The 26,496-nt window shown below is 47.0% G+C and overlaps 1 protein-coding gene across 4 annotated transcripts in view; it reads left to right on the top strand.

The window, feature by feature from the left end:
* Positions 1-26,496, top strand: part of acot7 (acyl-CoA thioesterase 7) — a 338,851-nt gene that overhangs the window by 135,496 nt on the left and 176,859 nt on the right. For 2 of the 4 annotated variants that reach the window (XM_072477999.1, XM_072478001.1), the window contains exons 6-7: positions 733-747; positions 17,365-17,451. The exons of 1 other annotated variant lie outside the window; for it this stretch is intronic. In XM_072477999.1, the coding sequence (XP_072334100.1) occupies positions 733-747; positions 17,365-17,451 (102 nt within the window). The remainder of the gene's footprint in view (positions 1-732; positions 748-17,364; positions 17,452-26,496) is intronic. One more of the 4 variants, XM_072478000.1, reaches the window with a different exon arrangement.

The following is a 26,496-nucleotide window of genomic DNA, read 5'->3' on the forward strand; positions in this document are numbered from 1 at the left end:
TTTTTGTAATCAGCTTTTTTAGCAAAATCATTAACTCATGATAAAAATGGCAGAAGAATGACATGTGAGCATGTTAAACATTTATTCCTTATTACGGGTACTTTCTAACCTCTTATTTCTTATTTCTTTGTATCCGGAGTCCACTCGAATACAATACGACACCATAAGACCAAAAGACATAGGAGCAGAATTAGGCCATTCACCCCACCGAGTCTGCTCCGCTATTCAATCATGGCTGATATGATTCACATCCCCATTTTCCTGCCTACTCCCCATAACCCCTGATTACTGTATTAATCAAGAATCTATCTATCTCTGTCTTAGAGGCACTCAGTGATTTGGCCTCCATCGCCTTCCAAGACAATGAGTCCCACAGATTCACCACCCTCTGGCTGAAGAAATTCCTCCTTATCTCAGTTTTAAAGGATCGTCCCTTTAGTCTGAGGCTGTGGCCTCGGGTTCTAGTTTTTCCTATTAGTGGAAACATCCTCTCCGCATCCACCTTATCTAGGCCTCTCAGTATCCTGTAAGACACATAAGCTACACAGAATTGACTGCCACAGTTTGCAGATAACTTGAATTAGATCAAAATAGAATGAATGTTTAATTCATGGAACTGAAGTATGTTTAATTTCAAACCAGTTAAAGATAGTACCACATCAAGGATTCATTCCCCTTGAACTACATTAACCTTAGTTTGCTTTTTTTCCTTTTTATTACTTTCCCTGGCAGACCGACAATCTAAAGGTAAGCTCTGCATCATTCTACTTTTACCAGTTGTTTGAACCTTCCTTGTATAAGTAATCTACAATTTACATCACAAGGTTCAAGATCCTGAAGCAAAGGTGTAGGTGAATACTGCTGCATATTCAGTCTAAGAAATTACATAAAAGTACCTGTTATTTTTCACCATAAAACATGAGGGACCTCAGAAAGAAATGTGATCTTTTGATGTTGTTGTGCAAAATTTTGTGTTAACAAAGGAAACATACTGGTGTTATTAACCCCAGAAGTCAGCAAAGTGTGACGGGACACAAACTTCATTTTCCCCATCTGGCTGACGTCAGGTACTGCAGTGAATGGAGAGTGTTCGCTGCCCTGAAGGGTCAGGGGCAATTCTTCTTGATAAACCTAGGTGAAGGGCCAAGACTATGTAAAGGATACTACCATGATTGAAAGAATTAAGATGGAGAGGTGGTGACTACATCATACAAACTTGGACATTCCTCCTCATGTGGCTCTTCTGCGCTCCTTCATGGCCAATTCAGAATGCACCCTCTTGCCAACAGTCTCGGAGAACAAGAGTGCAGAGAAATTAATACTTGGGAGGGAAAGGCATTGGAATACTTCAGGCAGAGAACGTTAGGCCTCCAGATATTGTGCAGAGTGGGGTGGTGCATATTTGCAATTCCCAAGTGAACAGTGCGGGTACAAATCCTTTGTGCAACATACCTGTGTCCAATCACTTTTTTGTACAGCTTACACAGTTGGAAAACAGATTGTTTGTTTCATTTCTTTGTGAATTACAGAACATTGTCATAATATAAGAGATCCTGTGCTATATGACTGACAAACATTTGTTGTATTTAAGTTTTACTCTCACAATATTATTTCTATTAGACAGCTTATTACCTGTGTCAGCTACCCTTACGCCCTCTGAGCATGCTCATTTTCGTTTCTTTTTGGCCTTACCTGACTGCAGTCACAGTAAAGCTCCCTGCCCCAACCCCATTTCGACCAAAGCATACTTCAGATGAGGGAAAGCACCAAGTCATTTTGCATTTGAGATTCCAAATTGCGGAACACAAGACTGGAATTCTGATTATTCACCCTGCAAAGTTCCAGTACCTGATGGCTCATTTCCCATTTGTATGATTGCTGTCTTAAGCTCTACTTATTCTGTATTAATTTCAATTGTTTTGAATCTGTAGGATAGGGAGTTTAGTAACGACGACTTTCTCGTTGACAGATTTAAGATCTAAATCTGCAAATGAGAGTATTGCAGTCTTCAATTTGCCATGCCCCCCCTCCATACACACATGTATTTGTTTGTTTATTTATATTTGACCCACAGAACTCTTTTAAATTTTAAAAAATTAATTTAGTGTACCCAATTCATTTTTTCCAATTAAGGGGCAATTTAGCGTGGCCAATCCACCTACCCTGCACATCTTTGGATTCTGGGGGCAAAACTCACGCAAACACGGGGAGAATGTGCAAACTCCACACGGACCTAGAGCCGGGATCGAACCTGGGACCTCAGCACTGTGAGGCAGCAGTGCTAACCACTGCGCCACCATGCAGACCCAGTGAGTGGACATAGTTGACCCATGCAGCCAGTAAGTTTGGCTATCCCTTTTACAATGTCCAGCAACAAATATTGCTAGATTTATCTCTGATTCTAGTGAGGATGACTGAAGTCTGAAAGAGTTCACTGCAATCATACAGTAAACATAGAATCATAGAAAATAGGAGCAGGAGGAGGACATTCAGCCCTTCAAGCCCACTCCTCCATTCATTATGATCTTGGCTAATTATCCAACGCACTAGCCTGGTCCTGCATTTCCCCCATATCCTTTAATTCCCTTCACCCCAAGTGCTATTCAGCAGGCTGACCACTCTTTAGGTGAAGAAATTTCTCCTCATCTTTGTCTTAAATGTTCTACCCAATATCTTCAGACTGTGACTCCTGGTTCTGTATACACCCACCGTCGGGCACATCCTTCTTGCATCTACCCTGTTTATTCCTGTTAGAATTTTCTAGGTTTCAATGAGGTCCCTCCTCATTCTTCTGAACTCAGTGAATACAATCCTTTTTTAAAAAATATTTTATTGAAAATATTTGGCCAACCATCACAGTACATTGTGTATCCTTTACACAGTAATGTAACAATATAAATAACAATGGCCAGTTTTATAAACAAGAAATAAATAATATATAAACAAAAACAAAACTAAATGGCAACTGCCTTGTCCCAGATAAATATTCTCCAAAAATATGTTTTAACAGCCCAATATACAATTATCTATAACAATAACCTATACATATTATACTTATATATTAACATCCCTGAGAATCCCTCTGGTTCCTCCCTCCCCCCCCCCCCCCCCCCTCCACCCCGGGCTGCTGCTGCTGTCTTCTTCTTTTCCATTCCCTCTATCTTTCTGTGAGGTATTCGACAAACGGTTGCCACCGCCTGGTGAACCCTTGAGCCGATCCCCTTAGGACGAACTTAATCCGTTCCAGCTTTATAAACCCTGCCATGTCATTTATCCAGGTCTCCACACCCGGGGGCTTGGCTTCCTTCCACATCAACAGTATCCTGCGCCGGGCTACGAGGGACGCAAAGGCCAAAACATCAGCCTCTCTCATCTCCTGCACTCCCGGCTCTTCTGCAACCCCAAATATAGCCAACCCCCAGCTTGGTTCGACCCGGACCCCCACTACCTTCAAAAGCACCTTTGTCACCCCCACCCAAAACCCCTGTAGTGCCGGACATGACCAGAACATGTGGGTGTGATTCGCTGGGCTTTTCGAGCATCTCGCACACCTATCCTCTACTCCAAAAAATTTGCTAAGCCGTGTTCCAGTCATATGCGCCCTGTGTAATACCTTAAATTGTATCAGGCTTAGCCTGGCACACGAGGACGATGAGTTTACCCTACTTAGGGCATCAGCCCACAGCCCCTCCTCAATCTCCTCCCCCAGCTCTTCTTCCCATTTCCCTTTCAGCTCGTCTACCATAATCTCCCCCTCGTCTCTCATCTCCCTATATATGTCTGACACCTTACCGTCTCCCACCCATGTCTTTGAGATCACTCTGTCCTGCACCTCCTGCGTCGGGAGCTGCGGGAATTCCCTCACCTGTTGCCTCGTAAAAGCCCTCAGTTGCATATACCGGAATGCATTCCCTTGGGGCAACCCATATTTTTCGATCTGCGCTCCCAGACTTGCAAACGTCCCATCTACAAACAGATCTCTCAATTGTGTTACTCCTGCTCTTTGCCATGTTCCAAATCCCCCATCCATTCTCCCCGGGGCAAACCTATGATTATTTCTTATCGGGGACCACACCGAGGCTCCCGTCTTTCCCCTATGCCGTCTCCATTGCCCCCAAATTTTCAGAGTAGCCACCACCACCGGGCTTGTGGTGTATTTCTTCGGTGAGAACGGCAACGGCGCCGTCACCATGGCTTGTAGGCAAGTCCCCCTACAGGATGCCTTCTCCAATCTCTTCCACGCCGCTCCCTCCTCTTCTCCCATCCACTTACATACCATTGAGATGTTGGCGGCCCAGTAGTACTCACTCAGGCTCAGTAGCGCCAGCCCCCCCCTATCCCTACTACGCTGCAAAAATCCCTTCCTCACTCTCGGGGTCTTCACGGCCCACACAAAACTCATGATACTCTTCTCAATCCTTTTGAAAAAAGCCTTTGTGATCACCACCGGGAGGCACTGAAACACAAAGAGGAATCTCGGGAGGACCACCATTTTAACCGCTTGTACCCTCCCTGCCAATGACAGGGATACCATGTCCCATCTCTTGAAGTCCTCCTCCATCTGTTCCACCAACTGCGTTAAGTTTAACCTATGCAATGTACCCCAATTCTTGGCTATCTGGATCCCCAAGTAGCGAAAGTCCCTTGTTACCTTCCTCAACGGTAAGTCCTCTATTTCTCTGCTCTGCTCCCCTGGATGCACCACAAACAGCTCACTTTTCCCCATGTTCAGCTTGTATCCTGAAAATTCTCCAAACTCCCCAAGTATCCGCATTATCTCTGGCATCCCCTCCGCCGGGTCTGCCACATACACCAACAAATCGTCCGCGTAAAGAGATACCCGGTGTTCCTCTCCTCCCCTGAGTACTCCCCTCCACTTCCTGGAACCCCTCAATGCTATTGCCAGGGGCTCAATCGCCAGTGCAAACAATAATGGAGACAGAGGACATCCCTGCCTCGTCCCTCTATGGAGCCGAAAATACGCAGACCCCCGTCCATTCGTGACCACGCTCGCCATCGGGGCCCTATACAGCAACTGTACCCATCTAATATATTCATCTCCAAAGTCAAATCTCCTCAACACCTCCCACAAATAATCCCACTCCACTCTTTCAAATGCTTTCTCGGCATCCATCGCCACCACTATCTCCGCTTCCCCCTCTGGTGGGGGCATCATCATTACCCCTAGCAGCCTCCGTATATTCGTATTCAGCTGTCTCCCCTTAACAAACCCAGTTTGGTCCTCATGGACTACCCCCGGGACACAATCCTCTATCCTCATTGCCATTACCTTGGCCAGAATCTTAGCGTCTACATTTAGGAGGGAAATAGGTCTACAGGACCCGCATTGCAGCGGGTCTTTTTCCTTCTTTAGGAGAAGCGATATCGTTGCCTCCGACATAGTCGGGGGCAGCTGTCCCCTTTCCTTCGCCTCATTAAAGGTTCTCATCAGTATCGGGGCAAGCAAGTCCACATATTTCCTATAAAATTCGACTGGAAATCCATCCAGTCCCGGAGCCTTCCCCGCCTGCATACTCCTAATTCCTTTCACTACTTCCTCTATCTCGATCTGTGCTCCCAGTCCCACCCTCTCCTGCTCCTCCACCTTAGGAAATTCCAGCCGGTCCAGGAAGCACATCATTCTCTCCTTCCCATCCGGGGGCCGAGCTTCGTATAATCTTTTATAGAATGCCTTGAACACTCCATTCACTCTCTCCGCTCCCCGCTCTATCTCTCCTTCCTCATCCCTCACTCCCCCTATTTCCCTCGCTGCTCCCCTTTTCCTCAATTGATGGGCCAGCAACCTGCTCGCCTTCTCCCCATACTCATACTGTACACCCTGTGCCTTCCTCCACTGTGCTTCTGCAGTACCCGTTGTCAGCAAGTCAAATTCTAAGTGTAACCTTTGCCTTTCCCTGTACAGTCCCTCCTCCGGTGCCTCCGCATATTGCCTGTCCACCCTCAGAAGTTCTTGCAGCAACCGCTCCCGTTCCCTACTCTCCTGCTTTCCTTTATGTGCCCTTATTGATATCAGCTCCCCTCTAACCACTGCCTTCAGCGCCTCCCAGACCACTCCCACCTGGACCTCCCCGTTATCATTGAGTTCCAAGTATTTTTCAATGCACCCCCTCACCCTTAGACACACCCCTTCATCTGCCATTAGTCCCATGTCCATTCTCCAGGGTGGACGCCCTTCTGTTTCCTCCCCTATCTCCAAGTCTACCCAATGTGGAGCGTGATCCGAAATGGCTATAGCCGTATACTCCGTCCCCCTCACCTTCGGGATCAACGCCCTTCCCAAAACAAAAAAGTCTATTCGCGAATAAACTTTGTGGACATAGGAGAAAAACGAAAACTCCTTACTCCTAGGTCTACTAAATCTCCACGGGTCTACTCCTCCCATCTGCTCCATAAAATCTTTAAGCACCTTGGCTGCAGCCGGCCTCCTTCCAGTCCTGGATCTCGACCTGTCCAGCCCTGGCTCCAGCACCGTATTAAAATCTCCCCCCATTACCAACTTTCCCACCTCTAGGTCTGGGATGCGTCCTAGCATGCGCCTCATAAAATTGGCATCATCCCAGTTCAGGGCATATACATTTACCAAGACCACCGCCTCCCCCTGTAATTTGCCACTCACCATCACGTATCTGCCCCCGCTATCCGCCACTATGGTCTTTGCCTCAAACATAACCCGCTTCCCCACTAGTATAGCCACCCCACTGTTTTTCGCATCTAGCCCCGAATGAAACACCTGCCCCACCCATCCTTTGCGTAGTCTAACCTGGTCTATAAGTTTTAAGTGCGTCTCTTGTAACATAACCAGGTCTGCCTTAAGTTTCTTAAGGTGTGCGAGTACTCGTGCCCTCTTTATCGGCCCGTTCAGCCCTCTCACATTCCACGTGATCAACCGGGTTGGGGGGCTTTTTACCCGCCCCCCCTTGTCGATTAGCCATCCCCTTTTTCCAGCTCCTCACCCGGTTCCCACGCAGCTGTGTCCCCCCCAGGCGGTGCCCCCCCGCCCACCCCACCCCATTCCGGCTCCCCCCTCTCCCCAGCAGCAGCAACCCAGTAACTTCCCCCTCCCACACCCCGCTAGATCCCCCACTAGCGTAGTTACACCCCCCATGTTGCTCCCAGAAGTCAGCAAACTCTAGCCGACCTCGGCTTCCCCCCGTGACCTCGGCTCGCACCGTGCGACGCCCCCTCCTTCCTGCTTCCCTATTCCCGCCATGATTATCATAGCGCGGGAACAAAGCCCGCGCTTCCCTTTTGGCCCCCATGGCCAACGCCCCATCTCCTCCACCTCCCTTCCTCCCTCCACCACCACCTGTGGAAGAGAGAAAAGTTACCGCATCGCAGGATTAATAACATAAAACTCATCTTTCCCCCCCTTTTTCCCCCCCTCTTCGCCCCCCATACTCGCCCCACCACTTTGTTTCAAACGTTCTTTTTTAATAACCCGCTTATTCCAGTTTTTCTTCCACAATAAAAGTCCACGCCTCATCCGCCGTCTCAAAGTAGTGGTGCCTCCCTTGATATGTGACCCACAGTCTTGCCGGTTGCAGCATTCCAAATGTTATCTTCTTTTTGTGAAGCACCGCCTTGGCCCGATTAAAGCTCGCCCTCCTTCTTGCCACCTCCGCACTCCAGTCTTGATATACGCGGATCACCGCGTTCTCCCACCTACTGCTCCGAGTTTTCTTTGCCCATCTAAGGACCATCTCTTTGTCCTTAAAACGGAGGAATCTCACCACTAGGGCTCTAGGAATTTCTCCTGCTCTCGGTCCTCGCGTCATCACTCGGTATGCTCCCTCCACCTCCAGCGGACCCGCCGGGGCCTCCGCTCCCATTAACGAGTGCAGCATTGTGCTCACATATGCCCCGACGTCTGCACCTTCAGGAAGACCAAGAATCCTTAAATTATTCCTCCTCGCGTTATTCTCCAGCACCTCCAGTCTTTCCACACATCGTTTATGGTGTGCCTCGTGCATCTCCGTCTTCACCACCAGGCCCTGTATTTCGTCCTCGTTCTCGGCAGCCTTTGCCTTCACGACCCGAAGCTCCCGCTCCTGGGTCTTTTGCTCATCCTTTAGCCCTTCGATCGCCTGTAATATCGGGGCCAACAGCTCCCTCTTCATTTCCTTTTTAAGTTCTTCCACGCAACATTTCAAAAACTCTTGTTGTTCGGGGCCTCATGTTAAACTGCCACCTTCCGTCGCCATCTTGGTTCTTGCTTGCCTTCCTTGCCGCTGCTCCAAAGGATCCACTGCAATCTGGCCACTTCCCTCTCCTTTTTCCATCCGTTTCCAGGGGGGATTCCCTTCTGGTTTACCGCACAGTGCTTCTAGCCGTTAAAATTGCCGTTGAGGCTCTTATTAAGAGCCCAAAAGTCCGTTCCACCGGGAGCTGCCGAAACGTGCGACTTAGCTGGTCATCGCCACACCCGGAAGTCCGTGAATACAATCCTAACCAACTCAATCTCTCCTCCTACGTCAGTCTTGCCGTCCCAGGAATCAGTCTGGTAAACCTCCGTTGCACTCTCTCTATAGCTGGAGCATCCTTCCTCAGATAAGGAAACCAAAACTGCACACAGTATTCCAGGTGTGGCCTCACCAAGGTCCTGTATAGTTTCAGCAAGGCATCTCTGCTCCTGCACTCTAATCCTCTCGCTATGAAGGCCAGTATACCATTTTCCTTCTTTACTGCCTGCTGCACCTGCATGCTTACCTTCAGCGACTGGTGTACGAGGACACCCAGGTCTCGTTGCACTTTCCCTCTCCTAATTTATTCAAATAATAGTCTGCCTTCCCGTTTTTGCTACCAAAGTGGATAACCTCACATTTATCCAAATTATACTGCCATTCATTTGCCCACTCACCTCAACTTGTCCAAATCATACTGAAGGCAAGCATGCCAGACGCCTTCTCAATCACCTTGGCTTCCTGTGTTGCCACTTTTAGGGAACTGTGGACTTGCACGCCCAGATCCCTCTGTATGTTAATGTTCCTAAGGGTTCTGCCATTTACAGTATAATTCATACCTCGATTTCATCCTCCAAAATGCATCACCTCACATTTGTCCAGATTAAACTCCACCTGCCGTTTCTGTGCTCAGCCAATTCTTTGTTCCCCCATTATAAATTCCTCTGTTTCTGACTTTATGGGATCTACATTTGCCTTCACCAATCTTTTTCTCTTCACATACCGGTAGAAACCTTTACAGTCAGTTTTTATGTTCCCCACATGTTTACTCTCATACTCTATTTTCCCCTTCTTAATCAATCCCTTGGTCCTCCTTTGCTGAGATATCTGTGTGGGTGTGGTGAATGTAAATACAGTTAATTCACCAGTTATGTTCTATGTTATAAACCTGTGGGCCATTGTATGGCTTCACCCGCAGGGATAGATGTTGGAGGATGTTGGAGCATGTACGGGCTCAGCCCATGGCTCCGCCCCTTTGAAGGAGTATGAGAGTAGCTGGCCTGTGGGACTGTCCTCAGTATGTACCAGTCGCAGGCAGGCAAAGTTGATAGTTAATTAAAACCACTGTTTTACTCCGACACGAGTCCTTGAGTGAATTAATGGTCGCATCAGTGGGTTTCCTCTGGGTGCTCCGGTTTCCTCCCACAGTCCAAAGGTGTGCAGGTTAGGTGGATTGGCCATGCTATATTGCCCTTAGTGCCCACAAAGGTTAGGAGGGGTTACGGGGATAGGGTGGAAGTGTGGGCTTAAGGGTTGGTACAGACTCGATGGGCCGAATGGCCTCCTTCTGCACTCTAAATTCGCTGTTCTATGTTCCATGAATCTTAAACTGCTCCCAATCCTCAGGTCTGTTGTTTTCCTTGGCCAACTTGTATGCTTTGTTCTTGGATTTAATACTATCTCTAATTTTCCATGTAAGCCTTTGTTTGGTCACCTTTCCCATTCTACGTTTGTGCCAGACAGGAATAAACAGCTGTTGCTGTTCACCCATGATCTCTGTGAATGTTTGCCATTGCCTATCCACCGTCATCCCTTTCAGTAACATTTCCCAACCTATCGTAGCCAACTTGCGCCTCATATTGTCGCAGTTTCCTTTATTAAGATCCAGGAGCCTAGTCTCAGAATCAACTGTGTCCCTCTCCACCTTGATGAAAATTTCTATCATATTATGGTTGCTCATTCAATCCCGGTCCCGGGTCACTGTCCGTGTGGAGTTTAAACATTCTTCCCGTGTCTATGGGTCTCACTCCCACAATCCAAAAGATGTGCAGGGTAGGTGGATTGGCCAGGCTAAATTGCCCCTTAATTGGAAAAATATTTTAAAAATATATTATGGTCGCTCATCCCTAAGGGCTCCCGTCTGACTAGATTACCAATGATTTATTTCTCATTGCACAATACTAATGTCTAGGATGGCTTGTTCTCTAATAGGCTCCTCAATGTATGGTCCAGAAAACCATCCCGTATACACTCCAGGAATTCCTTCTCTTCGGCATTGTGACTAATTTGATTTGCCCAGTCTATATGCAGATTAAATCACCCATAATTACAGGTGTTCCTTTATCATATGCGTCTCTAATTTCCTATTTAATGCCATTCCCAACACCACCACTGCAGCTTGGGGGTCTATATACAATACCTACTATTGTGTTTTATCCCTTGATGTTTCTCAGCTGTACCCATACAAATTCCACATTGTCAGAGCTAATATCCTTCCTCATTATTGCATTCATTTACTCTATAACCTGCAGTGCAACACCACTGCCTTTTCCTTTTTGCCTGTCCTTCCAAAATACTGAATACCCCTGGATGTTTCTTCCCATCCCTGGTCACCCTGCAACCATGTCTCCGTAATTCTGACTATATCATACTCGTTTACATCTATTTGCGCGATTAATGAAACTTTATTGTGAATGTTCCACACGTTAACGCACAAAGTCTTGTGACATGTACTATTCCCACCATTTTTCACTGTGGCCCTGTTTGAATCTGGCACTATTTGAATCTCGCCCTTGGTTTCTCTACCTATCACTTTTCATATTCCTCTTTCTCTCTTTTGTTGATGTCTTTGATTCCTCCTCCTCTGATTCCTTGCATAGGTTCCCATCCCATTACCATTTTAGTTTAAACCCTCCCCAGCCACTCAAGCAAATATTCCAACATTATTCTGAAAGTAACCAACAGCCTGCTCTTCATATGACAATCCTTTGAGATAATATTGTAACCATTGGGACCCTGATCATTTATTTGTAGGTGATCTCACTGTGGGGGTGCTCTTGATTAGAAGGAACAAAACACACTTTGTTGTGATGTCCGAAATTTATTTGTCTCTTTCTGTCTTGGCTTTTAACCATCTGGAATCTAACCTAATTTGGGACCAGGCCGAGGAGTTTAGAGCTATTGCAGATAATGTAGGAGATAATTTAATTTCACTTAAAGCCTATTAAAAGAAACATTAGGTTTAGACATAAATTTAAATTTGATTTTCTCATGAAGGAGATTGATGGTTAACAGCATTAGCATTTTAAATCTCAATATCCTCTCTACTTGTATCGTGGCAGGAATGGGTAGGAAGAGTACTGATTGACAGCAAATGTTAAGGAAGGGCAATGAAATTAATCAAAACAAAACTGAAGGAATTATATTTATTTGCAGCCCATTTATATTTTCAAACTGTGTACATGAGCCACGATCCATTTTCCCTCTGAAAATGTGAGACAGTTGTTTCTTAAAATAGCTTAAGCTGGCAGGAAATTGGTCAATGGACAAATGAAAAGTGGGTAATAAACAAAGCAAAAAAAGGATGCAAGTTAAGTAATATGTCACAACTAACCATATTCACATGGTCTTTCCCTCGCCAGCAGTCTAAGTAAATTATGGACTTCCAGGAATAACAGTTGAATGAAGAGTGGACTGATTGTTGTCTTGACTCCCTCCACTGCCTCCCCTATCCCTCCAAATTAACATCTCTTTCTAGTTTCCTCTCATTTCCCTTGATGCCCTCTCTCAACTCATGTTCTCCATGAAATCCACCCTCTTCCCACTAAACTGCTGACCACCCAGCTGTCTTTCCTAACTCCCATGCTAGTTGACATTGTGAGTGATTTTCTGTCAAAACCACCGTTATGCCACACGGTCCCCAAATAAAACATCCTTGACCACTCCAAAGTCCTGCATGTGTTGTCACCTCCCAAATCCACGTCCATCTTGTTGTCAGCTCCCTGTTTGAATTCTCCAAATAGCTTTCCACTCCTGTAATTACACCAAAACACCTTTTACTAAAGTGACGAATTGGGTCTTCTGTGACTGCGGCTATGTTCCTCATCCTTGTCTTATCATAGATTCACATAGAATTTACAGTGCAGAAGGAGGCCATTCAGCCCATCGAGTCTGCACCAGCTCTTGGAAAGAGCACCCTACCCAAGGTCAATACCTCCACCCTATCCCCATAACCCAGTAACCCCACCCAACACTAAGGGCAATTTTGGACACTAAGGGCAATTTATCATGGCCAATCCACCTAACCTGCTCATCTTTGGACTGTGGGAGGAAACTGGAGCACCCGGAGGAAACCCATGCACACGCAGGGAGGATGTGCAGACTCCGCACAGACAGTGACCCAAGCCGGAATCGAACTAGAGACCCTGGAGCTGTGAAGCAATTGTGCTATCTACAATGCTACCGTGCTGCCCCTGTCCCATCTTCCATGATCTATCTGCAGCAACTGAGATCGTTAACCAAATCATCCCACTTGCATTGTCCAGATCTATGGGTTTGCCCTTGCTTAGTGCAGTGACTTTGACCAAGCTTATGGTCACTCCTCTTCAACTCTCCTTTGCTTGGCACCCATTTTATTGATTATTCCGCTGTGAAGCACTTTGGGGTACTTCGCTATATTGCGTTTTGCAAAATACAGGGTTTTAATCTACCAGATCATTAAAATCTGTGCAGCTAGCGTACTTGCATCCTTTTTGTACTCTGATAGCTCAGCGATGCATGGACAAAGCAGATGAAATAAAGATCTTTATCCCAGCTGATTGAAGTGAAAGGGTTTTCTTGCTGTTTCCTGTGTTCCAAAGACAAATTGCATTTGAGCGAATGGAATAGCCAATTAATTAATTTTCGAATTTGCTCAACTGCGCTATCCTGGACATCTATACATTTAAATTTGCAGCTCCACAGGACACGAAGAGCTCCATGTGATTTATTTTTGTTGTTGTATATTTCATTCTCTTTTGAAGACGCTGATTCTTCATGAAGCATCATTGCACAGATGCTGATAGCCAATTTGGCACCTTGCCCAATAGGTCATATTTCATATCCTGAACCCGAATAGTAGGTATTACCAGGCTTTTCAATTGTGAATATTATAACTGATGTCCTCATCTGATTTCTACATAAGTACACCTTGCAGTTTTGCTCAGCAGAGTAATTTTCTTTTTCAGGAGCAAGAGTCAAGATTGACTTTAAACCATTTCCAACAGAGATCAGCTGAGCCTAATTACTTATAGAGTTATAGAGTCATAGAATATAGAAGAGGCCCCTTGGCCCATCGAGTCCTTACTGGCAAAATTACACTAATCCCACTTTCCAGCACTTGGCCCATAGCCTTGAATGTTTTGACATGCTCATACACACACTTTTTAAATGTTGTGCAGTTTTCTGCTTCTACTACCCTCCCAGGCAGTGCATTCCAGACACTCGCCACCCTCTAGGCGAAATCATTTTTCTTCAAATCCCCTCTAAATCCCCTGCTCCTCACTATAAAATTATCCCCCCTTGTTCGTGACCCTTCAACTGAGGAGAACAGCTGCTTCCTATCCACCCTGTCACACCCCTCATAATCTTTTACACCTCAATCAGGGTCCCTCCTCAGTCTTCTCTGTCCTAAAGAAAACAACCCGAACCTTTCCAGCCTCTTGTCAAAGCTCAAATGCTCCAGCCCAGGCAACGTCTTGGTGAATCTCCTCTGCTCCCTCTCCTGTGCATCCTTTCTATAGTGAGGCGACCAGAACTGCACACACTACTCCAGCTGTGGCCTAACCAAAGTCCTGTACAGCGCCAACATAACGGGCGGGATTCTCTGACCCCCCTCTGTGTCGGAGAGTCCCCAGGGAAGGGCGTGAATTTCCTTCCCCCGCCGCTCTGACGCCGGCTGTCGTATTCTCCGGCGCCGGTTTTCGGGCGGGGATCACGCCGCGCTGGTCGGGGGCTGTTGGCAGCGCCCCCCCCCCCGGCAATTCTTCAGGCCCCGATGGGCTGAGCGGCCGTCGGTTTATGGCCAGTCCCGCTGGCATGGATTGGACATGGTCCCACACGGCGGGACCTGGCTGGTAGGCCGGCTGGTGCAGTCCTAGGGGGGGCCATGGGAGCATCAGGCCCCGGGGGAGGGGGGGGCCCACCGATCTGCGGGCGGGCCTGTGCCGTGGGGGCACTCCTACCTTCCGGGCCGGCCCCTGTAGGGCTCCGCCATGGCCAGCGTGGAGAAGACACCCCCCCCCGCGCATGCGCTAGAATACGCCGGCGGTTCTGCGCTTGCGCTAACTCGCGCCGGCCCTTCGGCGCCGGTTGGCATGGCGCCAACCCCTCCGCCGCCAGCCTAGCCCCCGGAAGACGGGGTGGTTCGCGCCGCTTTTTATGCCGGTGTCGGGTCATCGCGGGGATTCGGGAGAATCCCGCAGAACGACTCTGCTCTTATAATCTGTGCCCCGACTGATAAAGGCAAGTGTCCTGTATGTCTTCTTAACTACCCTGTTAAACTTACCTGCTGCCTTCAGGAATCTGTGGACAAGTACCCCAAGATCCCTCTGTTCCTCTGAGCTTCATAGTGTCCTGCCATTCATTGAGTGCCTTCTTGTCTTGTTACTACTTACAAAGTGCATCCCCTTGCACATTTCAGGGTTAAATTCCATCATTAGAACATAGACTTGATGGACTGAATGGCTTCCTTCTGCACTAAGGGGATTCTAGGGATTCTATAAAAATAGAACCCTATAGCACAGAAGGAGGCCATTTGGCCCATCGGGTTTGTAACGAGCCTCCAAAAGAGCGCTCACCTAAACCTATTATCCCGTCCTACCCCGTAATTCACCTAACCTGCACATCTTTGGACACAGATACAATTTTGCATGGCCAATCCACCTAATCTGCACATCTTTGACATTGAGATATAATTTAGCATGGCCAATCCACCTAACCTGCACTTCTTTGGACTGTGGGAGGAAACCGGAGCACCCCACGCAGACACGGGGAGAACATGCAGCTCCACACAGTCACTCAAGGCTGGAATCGAATCCGGGTGCCTGGCACCATGACCATGACCATGGCAACAGTACTAACTACTGTGCCGCCAAATGTCACTGATCTGCCCATCTGACCAACCCATCCATATCTTCCTGCAGCCTAAGACCATTTCCTCACTATTAACCACCCTGCCAATCTTCACTGATCCTTGATAAATTGACATCAACTAGCACAGCACTGATGAGAATTGAACCTGGGCCTCTCTGGTCTCTTGACTCAATATCTCATTATTCAATGCATTTATTCACTCGGCCATTTGTTTTGATATGAATTTAAATTGGGGCTGTCAACAAAACAAGGCGTAATTGTCAACCTTGCTGCCTGGCCAGTAACCTGGAATGGAATAGATTGTTCATTGTTGTGGACAAGGAGTTTGATTGATTTCCATCCAATTAATTTTAATTGGATAAAAGTCAGAAAAGTTGCACAATGGGCGGGTATTCCGATCAGTTTTGCCAGGTTTCCCTTTGGGTGACAAAATTGAAAACTACCCCATAATGTCAGAAAATTGAAATTGGAGGAACAAAATCTGTATTTATACTGGTATTTCAGGGATTTCAATATAAAGAGATACAGAGTCACAGAGAAGGATAAAAATATGGAAACTTAATGTCACTGGTAAGTGATTTCATGACAAGGGCATAACTTTAGGGGTTGTCTTGGATTTATGAAGTATTCTATTTATGAACATTTATGAAGTGCTATCACATCCCTCCTGTAATGTGATTTCCAGAACTGCACACAATACTCTAGCTGTGGTCTAACCAACATTTCATGCAGTTCCAACATAACCTCCCTGCTCTTAAAAACTCTGTGCCTCGGCTAATAAAGCCAAGTATGCCATATGCCTAATATGTTTATTCTAAAGGAAAATGGAATGTTTCAACCACCAGTGACTATTGAAGCTGATTCTATCACATATTTAAGTGATACCTATTTTGAAATATTCATTTAGTTATTTAAGATCATGGGGATAGAGTAGAAAAATGAGATGGGAGAGTGTCAATATAGAGTCGACACCAGCACAGATACAATAGGTCAATTCATTAATTTCCATGATGAAATGGCTATGATTGATTTTGACAACTTTTATCTGATTATCCACCTGTGAAACACTAGGGGCGAGATTCTCCACTCCCGCGCCGGTTGGGAGAATCGCCTGGGCCGCCAAAATATCCCGGGACACCGGTCCGACGCCCTCCCGCGATTCTCCCAAGCGGCGGGAACGGGCCCGTCGCGTTCCACGGGCGGCAGGCCGGAGAATCACCGGAGACACCCAAAATGGCGATTCTCCGGCACCCCCGCTATTCTCAGGCCCGGATGGGCCGAGCAGCCAGGCCAAAACGGCGGGTTCCCCCCGGCGCCGTCCACACCTGGTCGCTGCCGTCGGGAACAGCGCGGGAACGCTGGGGGGGGCGGCCTGCGGGGGGAGGGAAGAGGGATCCTGCACCGGGGGGTACCTCAAATGTGGCATGGCCCGCGATCGGTGCCCACCAATCGTCGGGCCGTCCTCTCTGAAGGAGGACCTCCTTCCGCGGCCCCGCAAGATCCGTCCGCCATCTTCTTGCGGGGCGAACTCAGAGAGGACGGCAACCACGCATGCGCGGGTTGGCACCCGCCAACCCGCGCATGCGTGGGTGACGCCAGTTATGCGGCGCCGCCTTTACGCGGCGACAAGGCCTGGCGCGTGTAGATGACGCGGCCCCGATCCTAGCCCATTGTCGGGGCCTGAATCGATCGGGATCAGGGCCGTTTCGCGCCGTCGTGAACCTCATCAGCGTTCACAACGGCGTGGGCACTTCGGCGCGGGAGTGGAGAATCCCGCCCACTTTACTATCTTAACAGTGCTACCTAAATGCAAGTTGTTGTTCTAGATTCAATTTTTCAAAGCATTAGGATAGAGGTCCACTGCAGAGTACCTGTATTTGAAAAACAGACAGGAATATGAAAGCAGTATCCATGTAAGATGATTTGGAGGTTACCTCTACAATTTACCAGATAGTCCATTTTTGTTCAAACGACTTGAAGAGTGTGTTTCTGCTCCAATGACAGTTTTTTCTCATGCTTTCTTCTGTTGCAGAGCCGTATACTGTAGGATACAGCCAATCTAGTCTGATTCACCTTGTGGGACCATCTGACTGTGCCCTCCACAAATTTGTCCAAGGAGGTATTGTATTTCTCCACCCGATAATCTGAATACAGTGGCAATGATGTTTGATAAATACCCATTTAGCACAGTACACTAAGGGGAGATTATAGATGTACAGCACTTTCTCTGTACATGTGTGAATTAATGAAGGGCCACTACCAGTGATGTGATTATATCAGCATGCAAAGAGGTTTAAATGTGTTAAATTCCATTGCACAGCACTTTGCCTAGCAATGTAACTTGTAACAAGAGGGACAAGGATTTATCTCGCTTAATTGTGCAGCAAAATTGTGACCAGGCATTTTTGAAAATATTGCCACAAATTAACAGTAATGTTTGAGGATTCTGGGTGGGATTCTCTAATAATGGGGCTATGTCCCCACGCCGGCATGAAAAGCGGCACCAACCACACCGGCGTCAACGGTCCTGATAATGGGGAATGGTCCCCTTCCTAGGGGGCTAGGTTGGTGCCGGAGCTTTCCCCGCAGCTCCAGCCGACGCGGAACGACCCGCGCGAGTTCGCACATGTGCGGAACGGCCGACGTATTTCCGCGCATACGCCTGGGTTCCCTTCTCCGCGCCGGCCCCCGGGCAATATGGCAGAGCCCTACAGGGGCCCGGCGCGGAGTAAAATAGACCCCTACAGAACCAGCCCGCCCGCCGATCAGTGGGCCCCGATCGCGGGCCAGGCCACCATGGGGACCCCCCCCAGGGTCGGATCCCCCCGCTCCCCCTCCAGGACGGCCCCCGCAGACTCAACTTCCAGGTCCCAGCGTGTGGGACCTGAGTAACCCACGTCGGCCAATCGGGGCCCGGAGAATCGCCGGGGGCAGGGGGGGGGGGGGGCCGCTGTCAGCGGCCCCCGACCGGCACGGTGGGAATCCCTCGGGCGCCCGAGAATCGGGGCCGGAGAATGACGAAAGGGGCGGCGCTGGGTCGGAGAATCCTGGCCCCTGTTTCTGGTGTGGGGCAGGGTATCGCCCGTTGAGAACGAAGATCAGAGAATCAAGCATGAAGGCTGGCTGCAAGTCAGGGGCGCTCACCTCTGTGCTCAGTCATCTGATCTGTGTGTTTCCATGTTGAAGTAGGAAGCAGAGTCTTAAAATGTATCCGTTAGTGAGCAGAGCGCTGAGTGATCCCTCCCCAATATGGAATAAATTTGTCTTGGAGCTAAACCAAGATGATTGAAATACAATTGTGTATATGGACAATGGGAAGGAATATACCGTGTGTATATGGACAATGAGAGGACTATACTGCTGTATCAGATTGGAAGATATATAAGCTTTGGTGACAGCTTATCAAGCTGGTGGATCTGCAGGTTAGGTTGCAACTTTAACATCATAATTTAGATGCAAGTTAACATCAGCTGCCTCAGTATATTTTAAACAGCGCCAATAGACGTACCTTGAAGTCCAGGAAACCTGTTGTGGGTTCTGCAATGTACTGATGATACATATCTGGGCTCTTCTGTCTTCAACAAATTTGTTCCCTGTGCTTGCAAGAAACTGACACCTCTGGCACCACTATTTTTTTCTTCATGGAAAATCACCTGGACTCGTTTCCATGGGATTGTTGGATGGTATTTCATGTTGCTGATCAAACCAATGGATTGCTATGGTTACCTGTTGTTACTGATGCCAGAATTGAACAGCTGATGTCTGTCGGTTAAAATCAGTAGGAGGATATTTTCTCCCATTTGCGAATATAAGCAAAGAATAAATCAGAGGAATTCAATTTCATACAAGTGCCAACTTTTCCCCCGACAATATCTAACAAAGGAACATGAATCTCAGTTATTTCAGTGCTTGGCTGCAAAACTCCCATACAATAAAATTTAATGAGGAAAAGACCTTAAAGGGGATGGATAATCTCAAGGGCCAGGGAAATACTTTTTGTTGAAAGTACTCTCCCACTTTCGAAAGAGAAAATAATAGCCTTAGGAAAAGATTAATCAATGACTTTTTTAAAAAAATCCATCAGGTTGATTAATGGTATAGCAATTCTTAATATTGAGCTGTGATGCCGGGGACGAGCTGTTCATTGGGAACACTGCTTTGTCACCCAGTAGCAAAGTTACTGAGGCCCCCGAGGCTCTTGGCAGTCCTGAAGTTGTGGCCTCTGCTGTTGCAATACAGCAACTCTGAAACACAAAGCGATGCCCCCGACACCTTTCACACTGCAGTGGTCTAATATAGAGTTAGGACTTGAGTGTAAGAAAACCACCAATTAAAAAAAAAAAATCAAATCAAAGAATAAAAGCAAAATACTGCAGATTATAGAAATCTGGGGCGGGATCCTCCGAGCCTCGCGCTGGGCCGGAGAATCGCCGCAACCGCGCCACGCCGCCCCGACGCCGGCACGCTATTCTCCAAGGAGCGGAGAATCGGCACTGGCGTGTTCGGTGCGTCACGGGCCGCTGTCCGCGGCTGGGCCGCCGATTCTCCGGCCTTGATGGGCCGCGAGGCCGCGCGGAAACGGCAGAGTCCCGCTGGCGCCGTCCACACCTGCTCCCAGCCGACGGGAACTCTGCGCGCAGGGTCGGGGGGGGGCGGCCTGTGGGTAGGGGGGGGCCTCCAATGGGGTCTGGTCTGTGATCGGGGCCCACCAATCGGCAGGCCGGCCTCTCCAGCCCGGCCCTATTTTGTTACGCGACCGGACCCTGAACCCCTGCGCCATGTTACGTCGGGGCCAGCGGGTTGAGGAAGTCCCCCGCGTGTTGAGGAAGTCCCCGCGCATGCGCGTGTTGGCGCGGTGCCAAATACTGGTCCCCTATGGGGTCCAGAATCGGTAGTGCCCGCGCCCGTTTCACGCCGTCGTGAAACGTGACGGCTTTCACAACGGCGCGGACTCTCTGCCTCCATTTCGGAGCATCCCGCCCCTGAAATAAAACCAGAGTGCCGGAGACACTCAGCAGGTCTGGCAGCAACTGTGGAGAGAGAAACAGAGTTAATATTTCGAGCTGAAAATGACTTCCTTAGAACTGGGTTCTTCTGAAGAAGTCATATTCAATTCAAGATGTTTTTTCACACCTTTTATTCACATATGTTGTTATGCATGCTGAGTATCTCCAGCACTTTTGTTTTAGGTACTTTCCGAGTCTTCCCTTCCCTTTAAATTAGCAATATTTTCCACCTCTTTATTTTGTTGATGCTACTATGATTTTTGCTCCTCTCAACCTTCTTCCCTTGTTCCTTGTATGTTGCAAATGTGTTGTCCTATATGATCTCCTGAATTCTCATTGAATGAAAATCAAGCCTCCTTGAACTGTTTCCCGTTCTTCTGCCAATATGTCAAACCTGAAAACCCCTGAACCTATTTCAGTCTACCTTGCTCCCCAAATCATCAGACTTTTAAAATAATCGGATGTCATTTAACCACTATTTGATTTATCTCATTCTCTCCCCTACTCTTTCTGTGTCTTGCTGTATTGCCTTTTCCTTAACACAACTCTCAATAGAATCAATGTATAGAAAATATTGGGTTCAGACAGACATCTCCACCTCTCAGTGTCTTATCTGACCGGGGAGCAGGAATAATAGGCGTAGTCCTAAAATAAATGTGAATCCCTCATTATTCAACTATTGATCATTCTTTCATCTTTTCTTACTTGATTGTAACATTTAACCTCCCTTATTCAGAATTAAGCTGCAGGTGATCACTAGGGCTATAGGGTACTCCATTCTAGAAGCGTAAGTAGGCTGGGAGGAACTGGCCACATCCAGAACAATATTGATGACTCTGCTTTGGAACTGATGAACAAATTATAGTTCTGCTGTAATTGTGTGCAGTGTTTGCAGTGGAAGCGCCGTGCGGTTTTCTGTAATTTCCTACCCTGGGAAAACGCAGCAATCAAACACCTTTCTGTCACAGACAAAGCCAGGGACCTTTATTGAAACTATTCCAGCTCACACTGTGGTGGATGCTGGTTCATTACTGCCCCTAAGGTGTCAGGCTGTCCCTTGATGGTCTGAACCCTTAAACTGCGTAATCTGTAATTAATAGGCAATTAAAACAGGATTACCAACAAAACAGCACACCCGTTTATATTTCGATGTACTACATCCATCATCTGCAATTTTTACCACAGTGAAAGATTTAACCCTTTTCCCTACAAACTCTTAATTGTGTTTTAAAAACAATCCTTGGTGAGTAAGAATCCTGAGCTGGGACCTTAATTTTATTTTCTCCCACTGCTGCTAGTCGTTTGAACGCAGATTTATTTTGCGAAGTAAACTGAAAGGAATAATAGAGAATAATTATAATTATCTGGAAATGCTTTTGTCACAAGGAGCATTAAAACTATTTTTAAAGAAGTGGATTTTTCATTTGAATAAAATGTTGGTGCTCAACTTGGTTGCTCAGCTGGTGTACCCAGTAGCCTAGATTTCTTTCTGGAGTTGTGCCTGGGCTTTATACTACATCTGTCAATATACGGGCGATGTATCTTCTAACATGTGTGCTGCAGCAACTTTGGGTGCAAGGGATGTCTGATTCTCTACAGTACCCAGTGCCCGGAAACAGCATAAGCATCATTTCAATATTTTTTAACACAATCCTTGACCACTTTAAACTGTCAGCATCGAGACCTTTGAGGTTCTCTTCTCCCATTTCCAGATGGTCCCCCCACCAAAAGTATGTAAATGATTCTTGGGAACAAACCAAAATCAGAGGAGAAAATTGTTAGGTGACGGGTGAGTATCCAATGGCAGGTAGAGTTCTGCCAATGTAAAAGCTAAACGGAGAATCCAGGCGAGTGTACGACTGAGCCTTACAGAACAAAAAGGCCCGAGGTTTGATTCATGGCCTGGCAGCTGATCTCAGCCAGCGCAACAGGTGGGGAAGGGTGAGGGGAGTGAAAAGCAGGCAGGAATACAGGACTGATTGCTGCCCTGCTTCTGCTGCTCAGAAATGCCTGGGTGTGTGTTATCCAGCTGAGGACAGAGTTGGGCTGAAATATTTGGCAATCCTTTTTTTTTTGTTTGCTTTACAAACATTTTTATCGTGTTGCAAGTGTGCCATCATGGCAAATTTACAGTTCCTCATATCCCCACTAAGGTATTGTCTGATGAGTGCAACAGCTCGTATTTACAAATAGTCATTTGGTAGACACAACTTGAGTAGGGCTGAAAAAATACATTTTGCCGAAGCTTTATGGCTTACACGCATCAGGACAATCACAAGTTAACTAATATCAGGGAAAACAACAACTTTATACTGTATGAGAAGAGGATCCACTTGCCAACCAATCAACACCCTCTTCTCATACAGTCTAAAGTTGTTGTTTACCTTGACATTGGTATTCTTGTGATTGTCCTGATGACTCCAAGACATAAAGCTTTGACATAATGTATATTTGCAGCAATACTCAAACTCAGATTTTCTTATGTCATTATTTAAATGCTGGCTCCAGCCCATTTAAAATGAATAGAGGCCGCCTATTTTGAAAAAAGCATTGCTCAGAAAATCTAGGCTTTTGTGTCACTTGGTGTAATAGTAATTTACAGGATGAGGATTTGTAACTGTCAACACTAAAAGTAAAATTGTGCACTGGTGTTTTAATAAGTTCTTATCCTAGATTCATTCCCTGTATAATAAACCTCCTATGGATCATTGACATCTCTGTGACTAATTCTGTTTTTAGAACATTCTGCGTCTCTAGTGGAGCCTGTAACAATAAATATTTTATTGCAAATTAATAAAGAGGAAATGAACTCGGTCCAACTGTTTATGTAACCCACATGATGAAGGAAATGCACACTTGTTTCAACAAAGTTAAATGATTTTTCAGTAAAGCTGCCTTGGCCCTGTTCCCTAGTGAATCCATCATGGCCGTGTTCCATGGAAATATTCTCCAGCATTTTGTCCAAGCTTGCAACCTTTGCTTCTCTGTCACCACCACTTGCTGCCTACTCTCTCCATTCGAGGCTGAACTTTAAGCCACCGTGTCACTGACGCTTGGGAATCTCCAACTCTCCCAGGACTTCAAAACCCTGGAACTCCACATCTTTCTCATCCTCCCTTTCCCTTTGTGATCTACAATCTTTAAAAGCTTGGCAGTGTCTAATCACTGCTGTGATTTATCTTGGCTTTTATCCCATTATTCTCAAACTGGGTGTTGTCGCTCACTGAGGGCCTTGGTCTTCACTGAGATTTCTCAAACTGGAAAATCATGAAACCATTGCAGGTACAAGGCAAAAATAACTATGAAGACAATGATGGTGAATAGAGCATTTTACAGATGTGGAGGTAGAATTTCCTGGCCCCATGCCTAAGCCTAGTGGGTCATCTGAGGCCAGTGTATGCAAATAAACCAGGGAGAGACGAGCACACCAATATTAGTCAACCAGCTGATTTTCCACCCGCCCCTAAGTGTGACTAAATAGAGAATTGGGCCGACTCCCTTGTTGTTGTATTCCCTTTCTTATCCAATTATTCTTGTGTTTACTGGGTTTCAAAAATATAATAACCCCAGCTGTAGGAACAGGAAAATCCACTTTTCTTGACTCTTTTTAAAAGGCCAGTTTTTGGAAAACATTTATTTTAAATGAGTTGTGTTCATCGACTTTTCTCATCTTCTAAACTTCTTTTATTATCAATAGATGACAATATATGTTGAGAGAAGGTTGGGAGAGGCACCTAGGTGTTCACTATTTTGAAAGGGTTTAACAAACACGATTTCCATAGGTTGTTGAATTAAGTCAGGAGCATAAATTTAGGATTAGGACTAGAAGGCAAATTAGAAGGCATTGTTTTTGCACAATGATTTATTAGGACAAGAAATGTATAACCATAAATAGAGTCGATTGCAACGTTTATGGGAGGATTAATACGAGAAGAAAAATGTTACAAGTTAATGGGGAATGGACAGCGGATAGGATTGGGGAGCTGTGACAGGAACGTTTGTTGGCACAAACAAGTGATCGAATAAAGAAAATCTGATTCTCCATGATGTGGAATTGACAGCAAGTATTTTTGCAGGAGGCTGCAGAAATTTTAGTACTTTTTAATATTGCCTATCTATGGCCCTCTACTGCTCAAGTGAAATTGTGTTTCATTACCAACAATGGTGCTGAGCAGTCCAGAGCAAGAGGAGACGTAGTTGGACTTGAGTCACTGATTGTTCTCCGTCTAAACAGGCCACACATTGACCTGCTCAAGCATATAAGCAAAGGGCTGGAAGAATGGATACTGTGGAGTTCTGACAGGAACAGAGACTGCGTGAAACTCTATTCCTTGTCTAAAAGCAGAAGACGCTGGCAATGAACAGCCGAACTGACAGCATCTGACAGACTCGGAATGAGTGTGGAGACCCTTTATCCTCAAAACCTTAACCTGTCTGTTCTAGTTGCAGAAACAGGTGGGCCTGCCACATATCTACCTCATCTAAATATGTACATTTATTGCTGCGTATTTATGACTGAAGCCAGTGGGTCATAAACAAAAGGTATTGCAGATGCTGGAAATCTGAAATCAAAACAGAAAAGGCTAGAAATTCTCAGCAGGCCTGGCAGTATCTGTGGGAGAGCACCCTACCTGCCAATGACAGGGACACCGTGTCCCATCTCTTGAAATCCTCCTCCATCTGTTCCACCAACCGTGTTAAATTGAGCCTATGTAATGTACCCCAATTCTTGGCCACCTGGATCCCCAGGTACCGGAAGTCCCTTGTTACCTTCCTCAACGGTAAATCCTCTATCTCTCTGCTCTGCTCCCCCGGATGCACCACAAATAACTCACTTTTCCATATGTTCAGTTCATACCCTGAAAAATCCCCAAACTCCCCAAGTATCCGCATTATCTCTGGCATCCCCTCCGCCGGGTCCGCCACATATAGCAACAAATCATCCGCATACAGAGATACCCGGTGTTCTTCTCCCCCCCTAAGTACTCCCCTCCACTTCCTGGAACCCCTCAGTGCTATGTCCAGGGGTTCAATCGCCAATGCAAACAATAACGGGGACAGAGGACATCCCTGCCTCGTCCCTCTATGGAGCCGAAAATAGTCAGACCCCCGTCCATTCGTGACCACGCTCGCCATCGGGGCCCTATACAGCAACTGTACCCACCTGATATACCCGTCCCCAAAGCCAAATCTCCTCAACACCTCCCACAAATAATCCCACTCCACTCTATCAAATGCTTTCTCGGCATCCATCGCCACCACTATCTCCGCTTCCCCCTCTGGTGGGGGCATCATAATTACCCCTAGCAGCATCCGTATATTTGTATTTAGCTGTGTCCCCTTCACAAACCCAGTTTGGTCCTCATGGACCACCCCCGGGACACAATCCTCTATCCTCATTGCCATTACCTTGGCCAGAATCTTAGCATCCACATTCAGGAGGGAAATGGGCCTGTATGACCCGCAGTGCAGCGGGTCTTTTCCCTTCTTTAGGAGGAGCGATATCGTTGCCTCTGACATAGTCGGGGGCAGCTGCCCCCTTTCCCTCGCCTCATTAAAGGTTCTCATCAGTAGCGGGGCCAGCAAGTCCAAATATTTCTTATAGAATTCAACTGGGAATCCGTCTGGTCCCGGGGCCTTCCCCGCCTGCATGCTCCCAATCCCTTTCACTACTTCCTCCGTCTCAATCTGTGCTCCCATCCCCACTCTCTCCTGCTCCTCCACCTTAGGAAATTCCAGCTGATCCAGAAAGCACATCATTCTCTCCTTCCCGTCCGGGGGCTGCGCTTCATATAATCTTTCATAAAATGCCTTGAACAATCCATTCACTCTCTCCGCTCCCCGCTCCATCTCTCCCTCCTCATCTCTCACCCCCCGTATCTCCCTCGCTACTCCCCTTTTCCTCAGTTGGTGGGCCAACAACCTACTCGCCTTCTCCCCATATTCGTACTGTACACCCTGTGCCTTCCTCCATTGTGCCGCTGCATTACCCGTAGTCAACAAGTCAAATTCTACATGTCGCCTTTGCCTTTACCTGTACAGTCCCTCCTCCGGTGCCTCCGCGTATTGTCTGTCCACCCTCAGAAGTTCTTTCAACAACCGCTCCCTTTCCCTACCCTCCTGCTTTCCTTTATGTGCCCTAATAGATATCAGCTCCC

The sequence above is a fragment of the Scyliorhinus torazame genome, chromosome 16, assembly GCF_047496885.1.
Source record: "Scyliorhinus torazame isolate Kashiwa2021f chromosome 16, sScyTor2.1, whole genome shotgun sequence".
Taxonomy (NCBI): domain Eukaryota; kingdom Metazoa; phylum Chordata; class Chondrichthyes; order Carcharhiniformes; family Scyliorhinidae; genus Scyliorhinus; species Scyliorhinus torazame.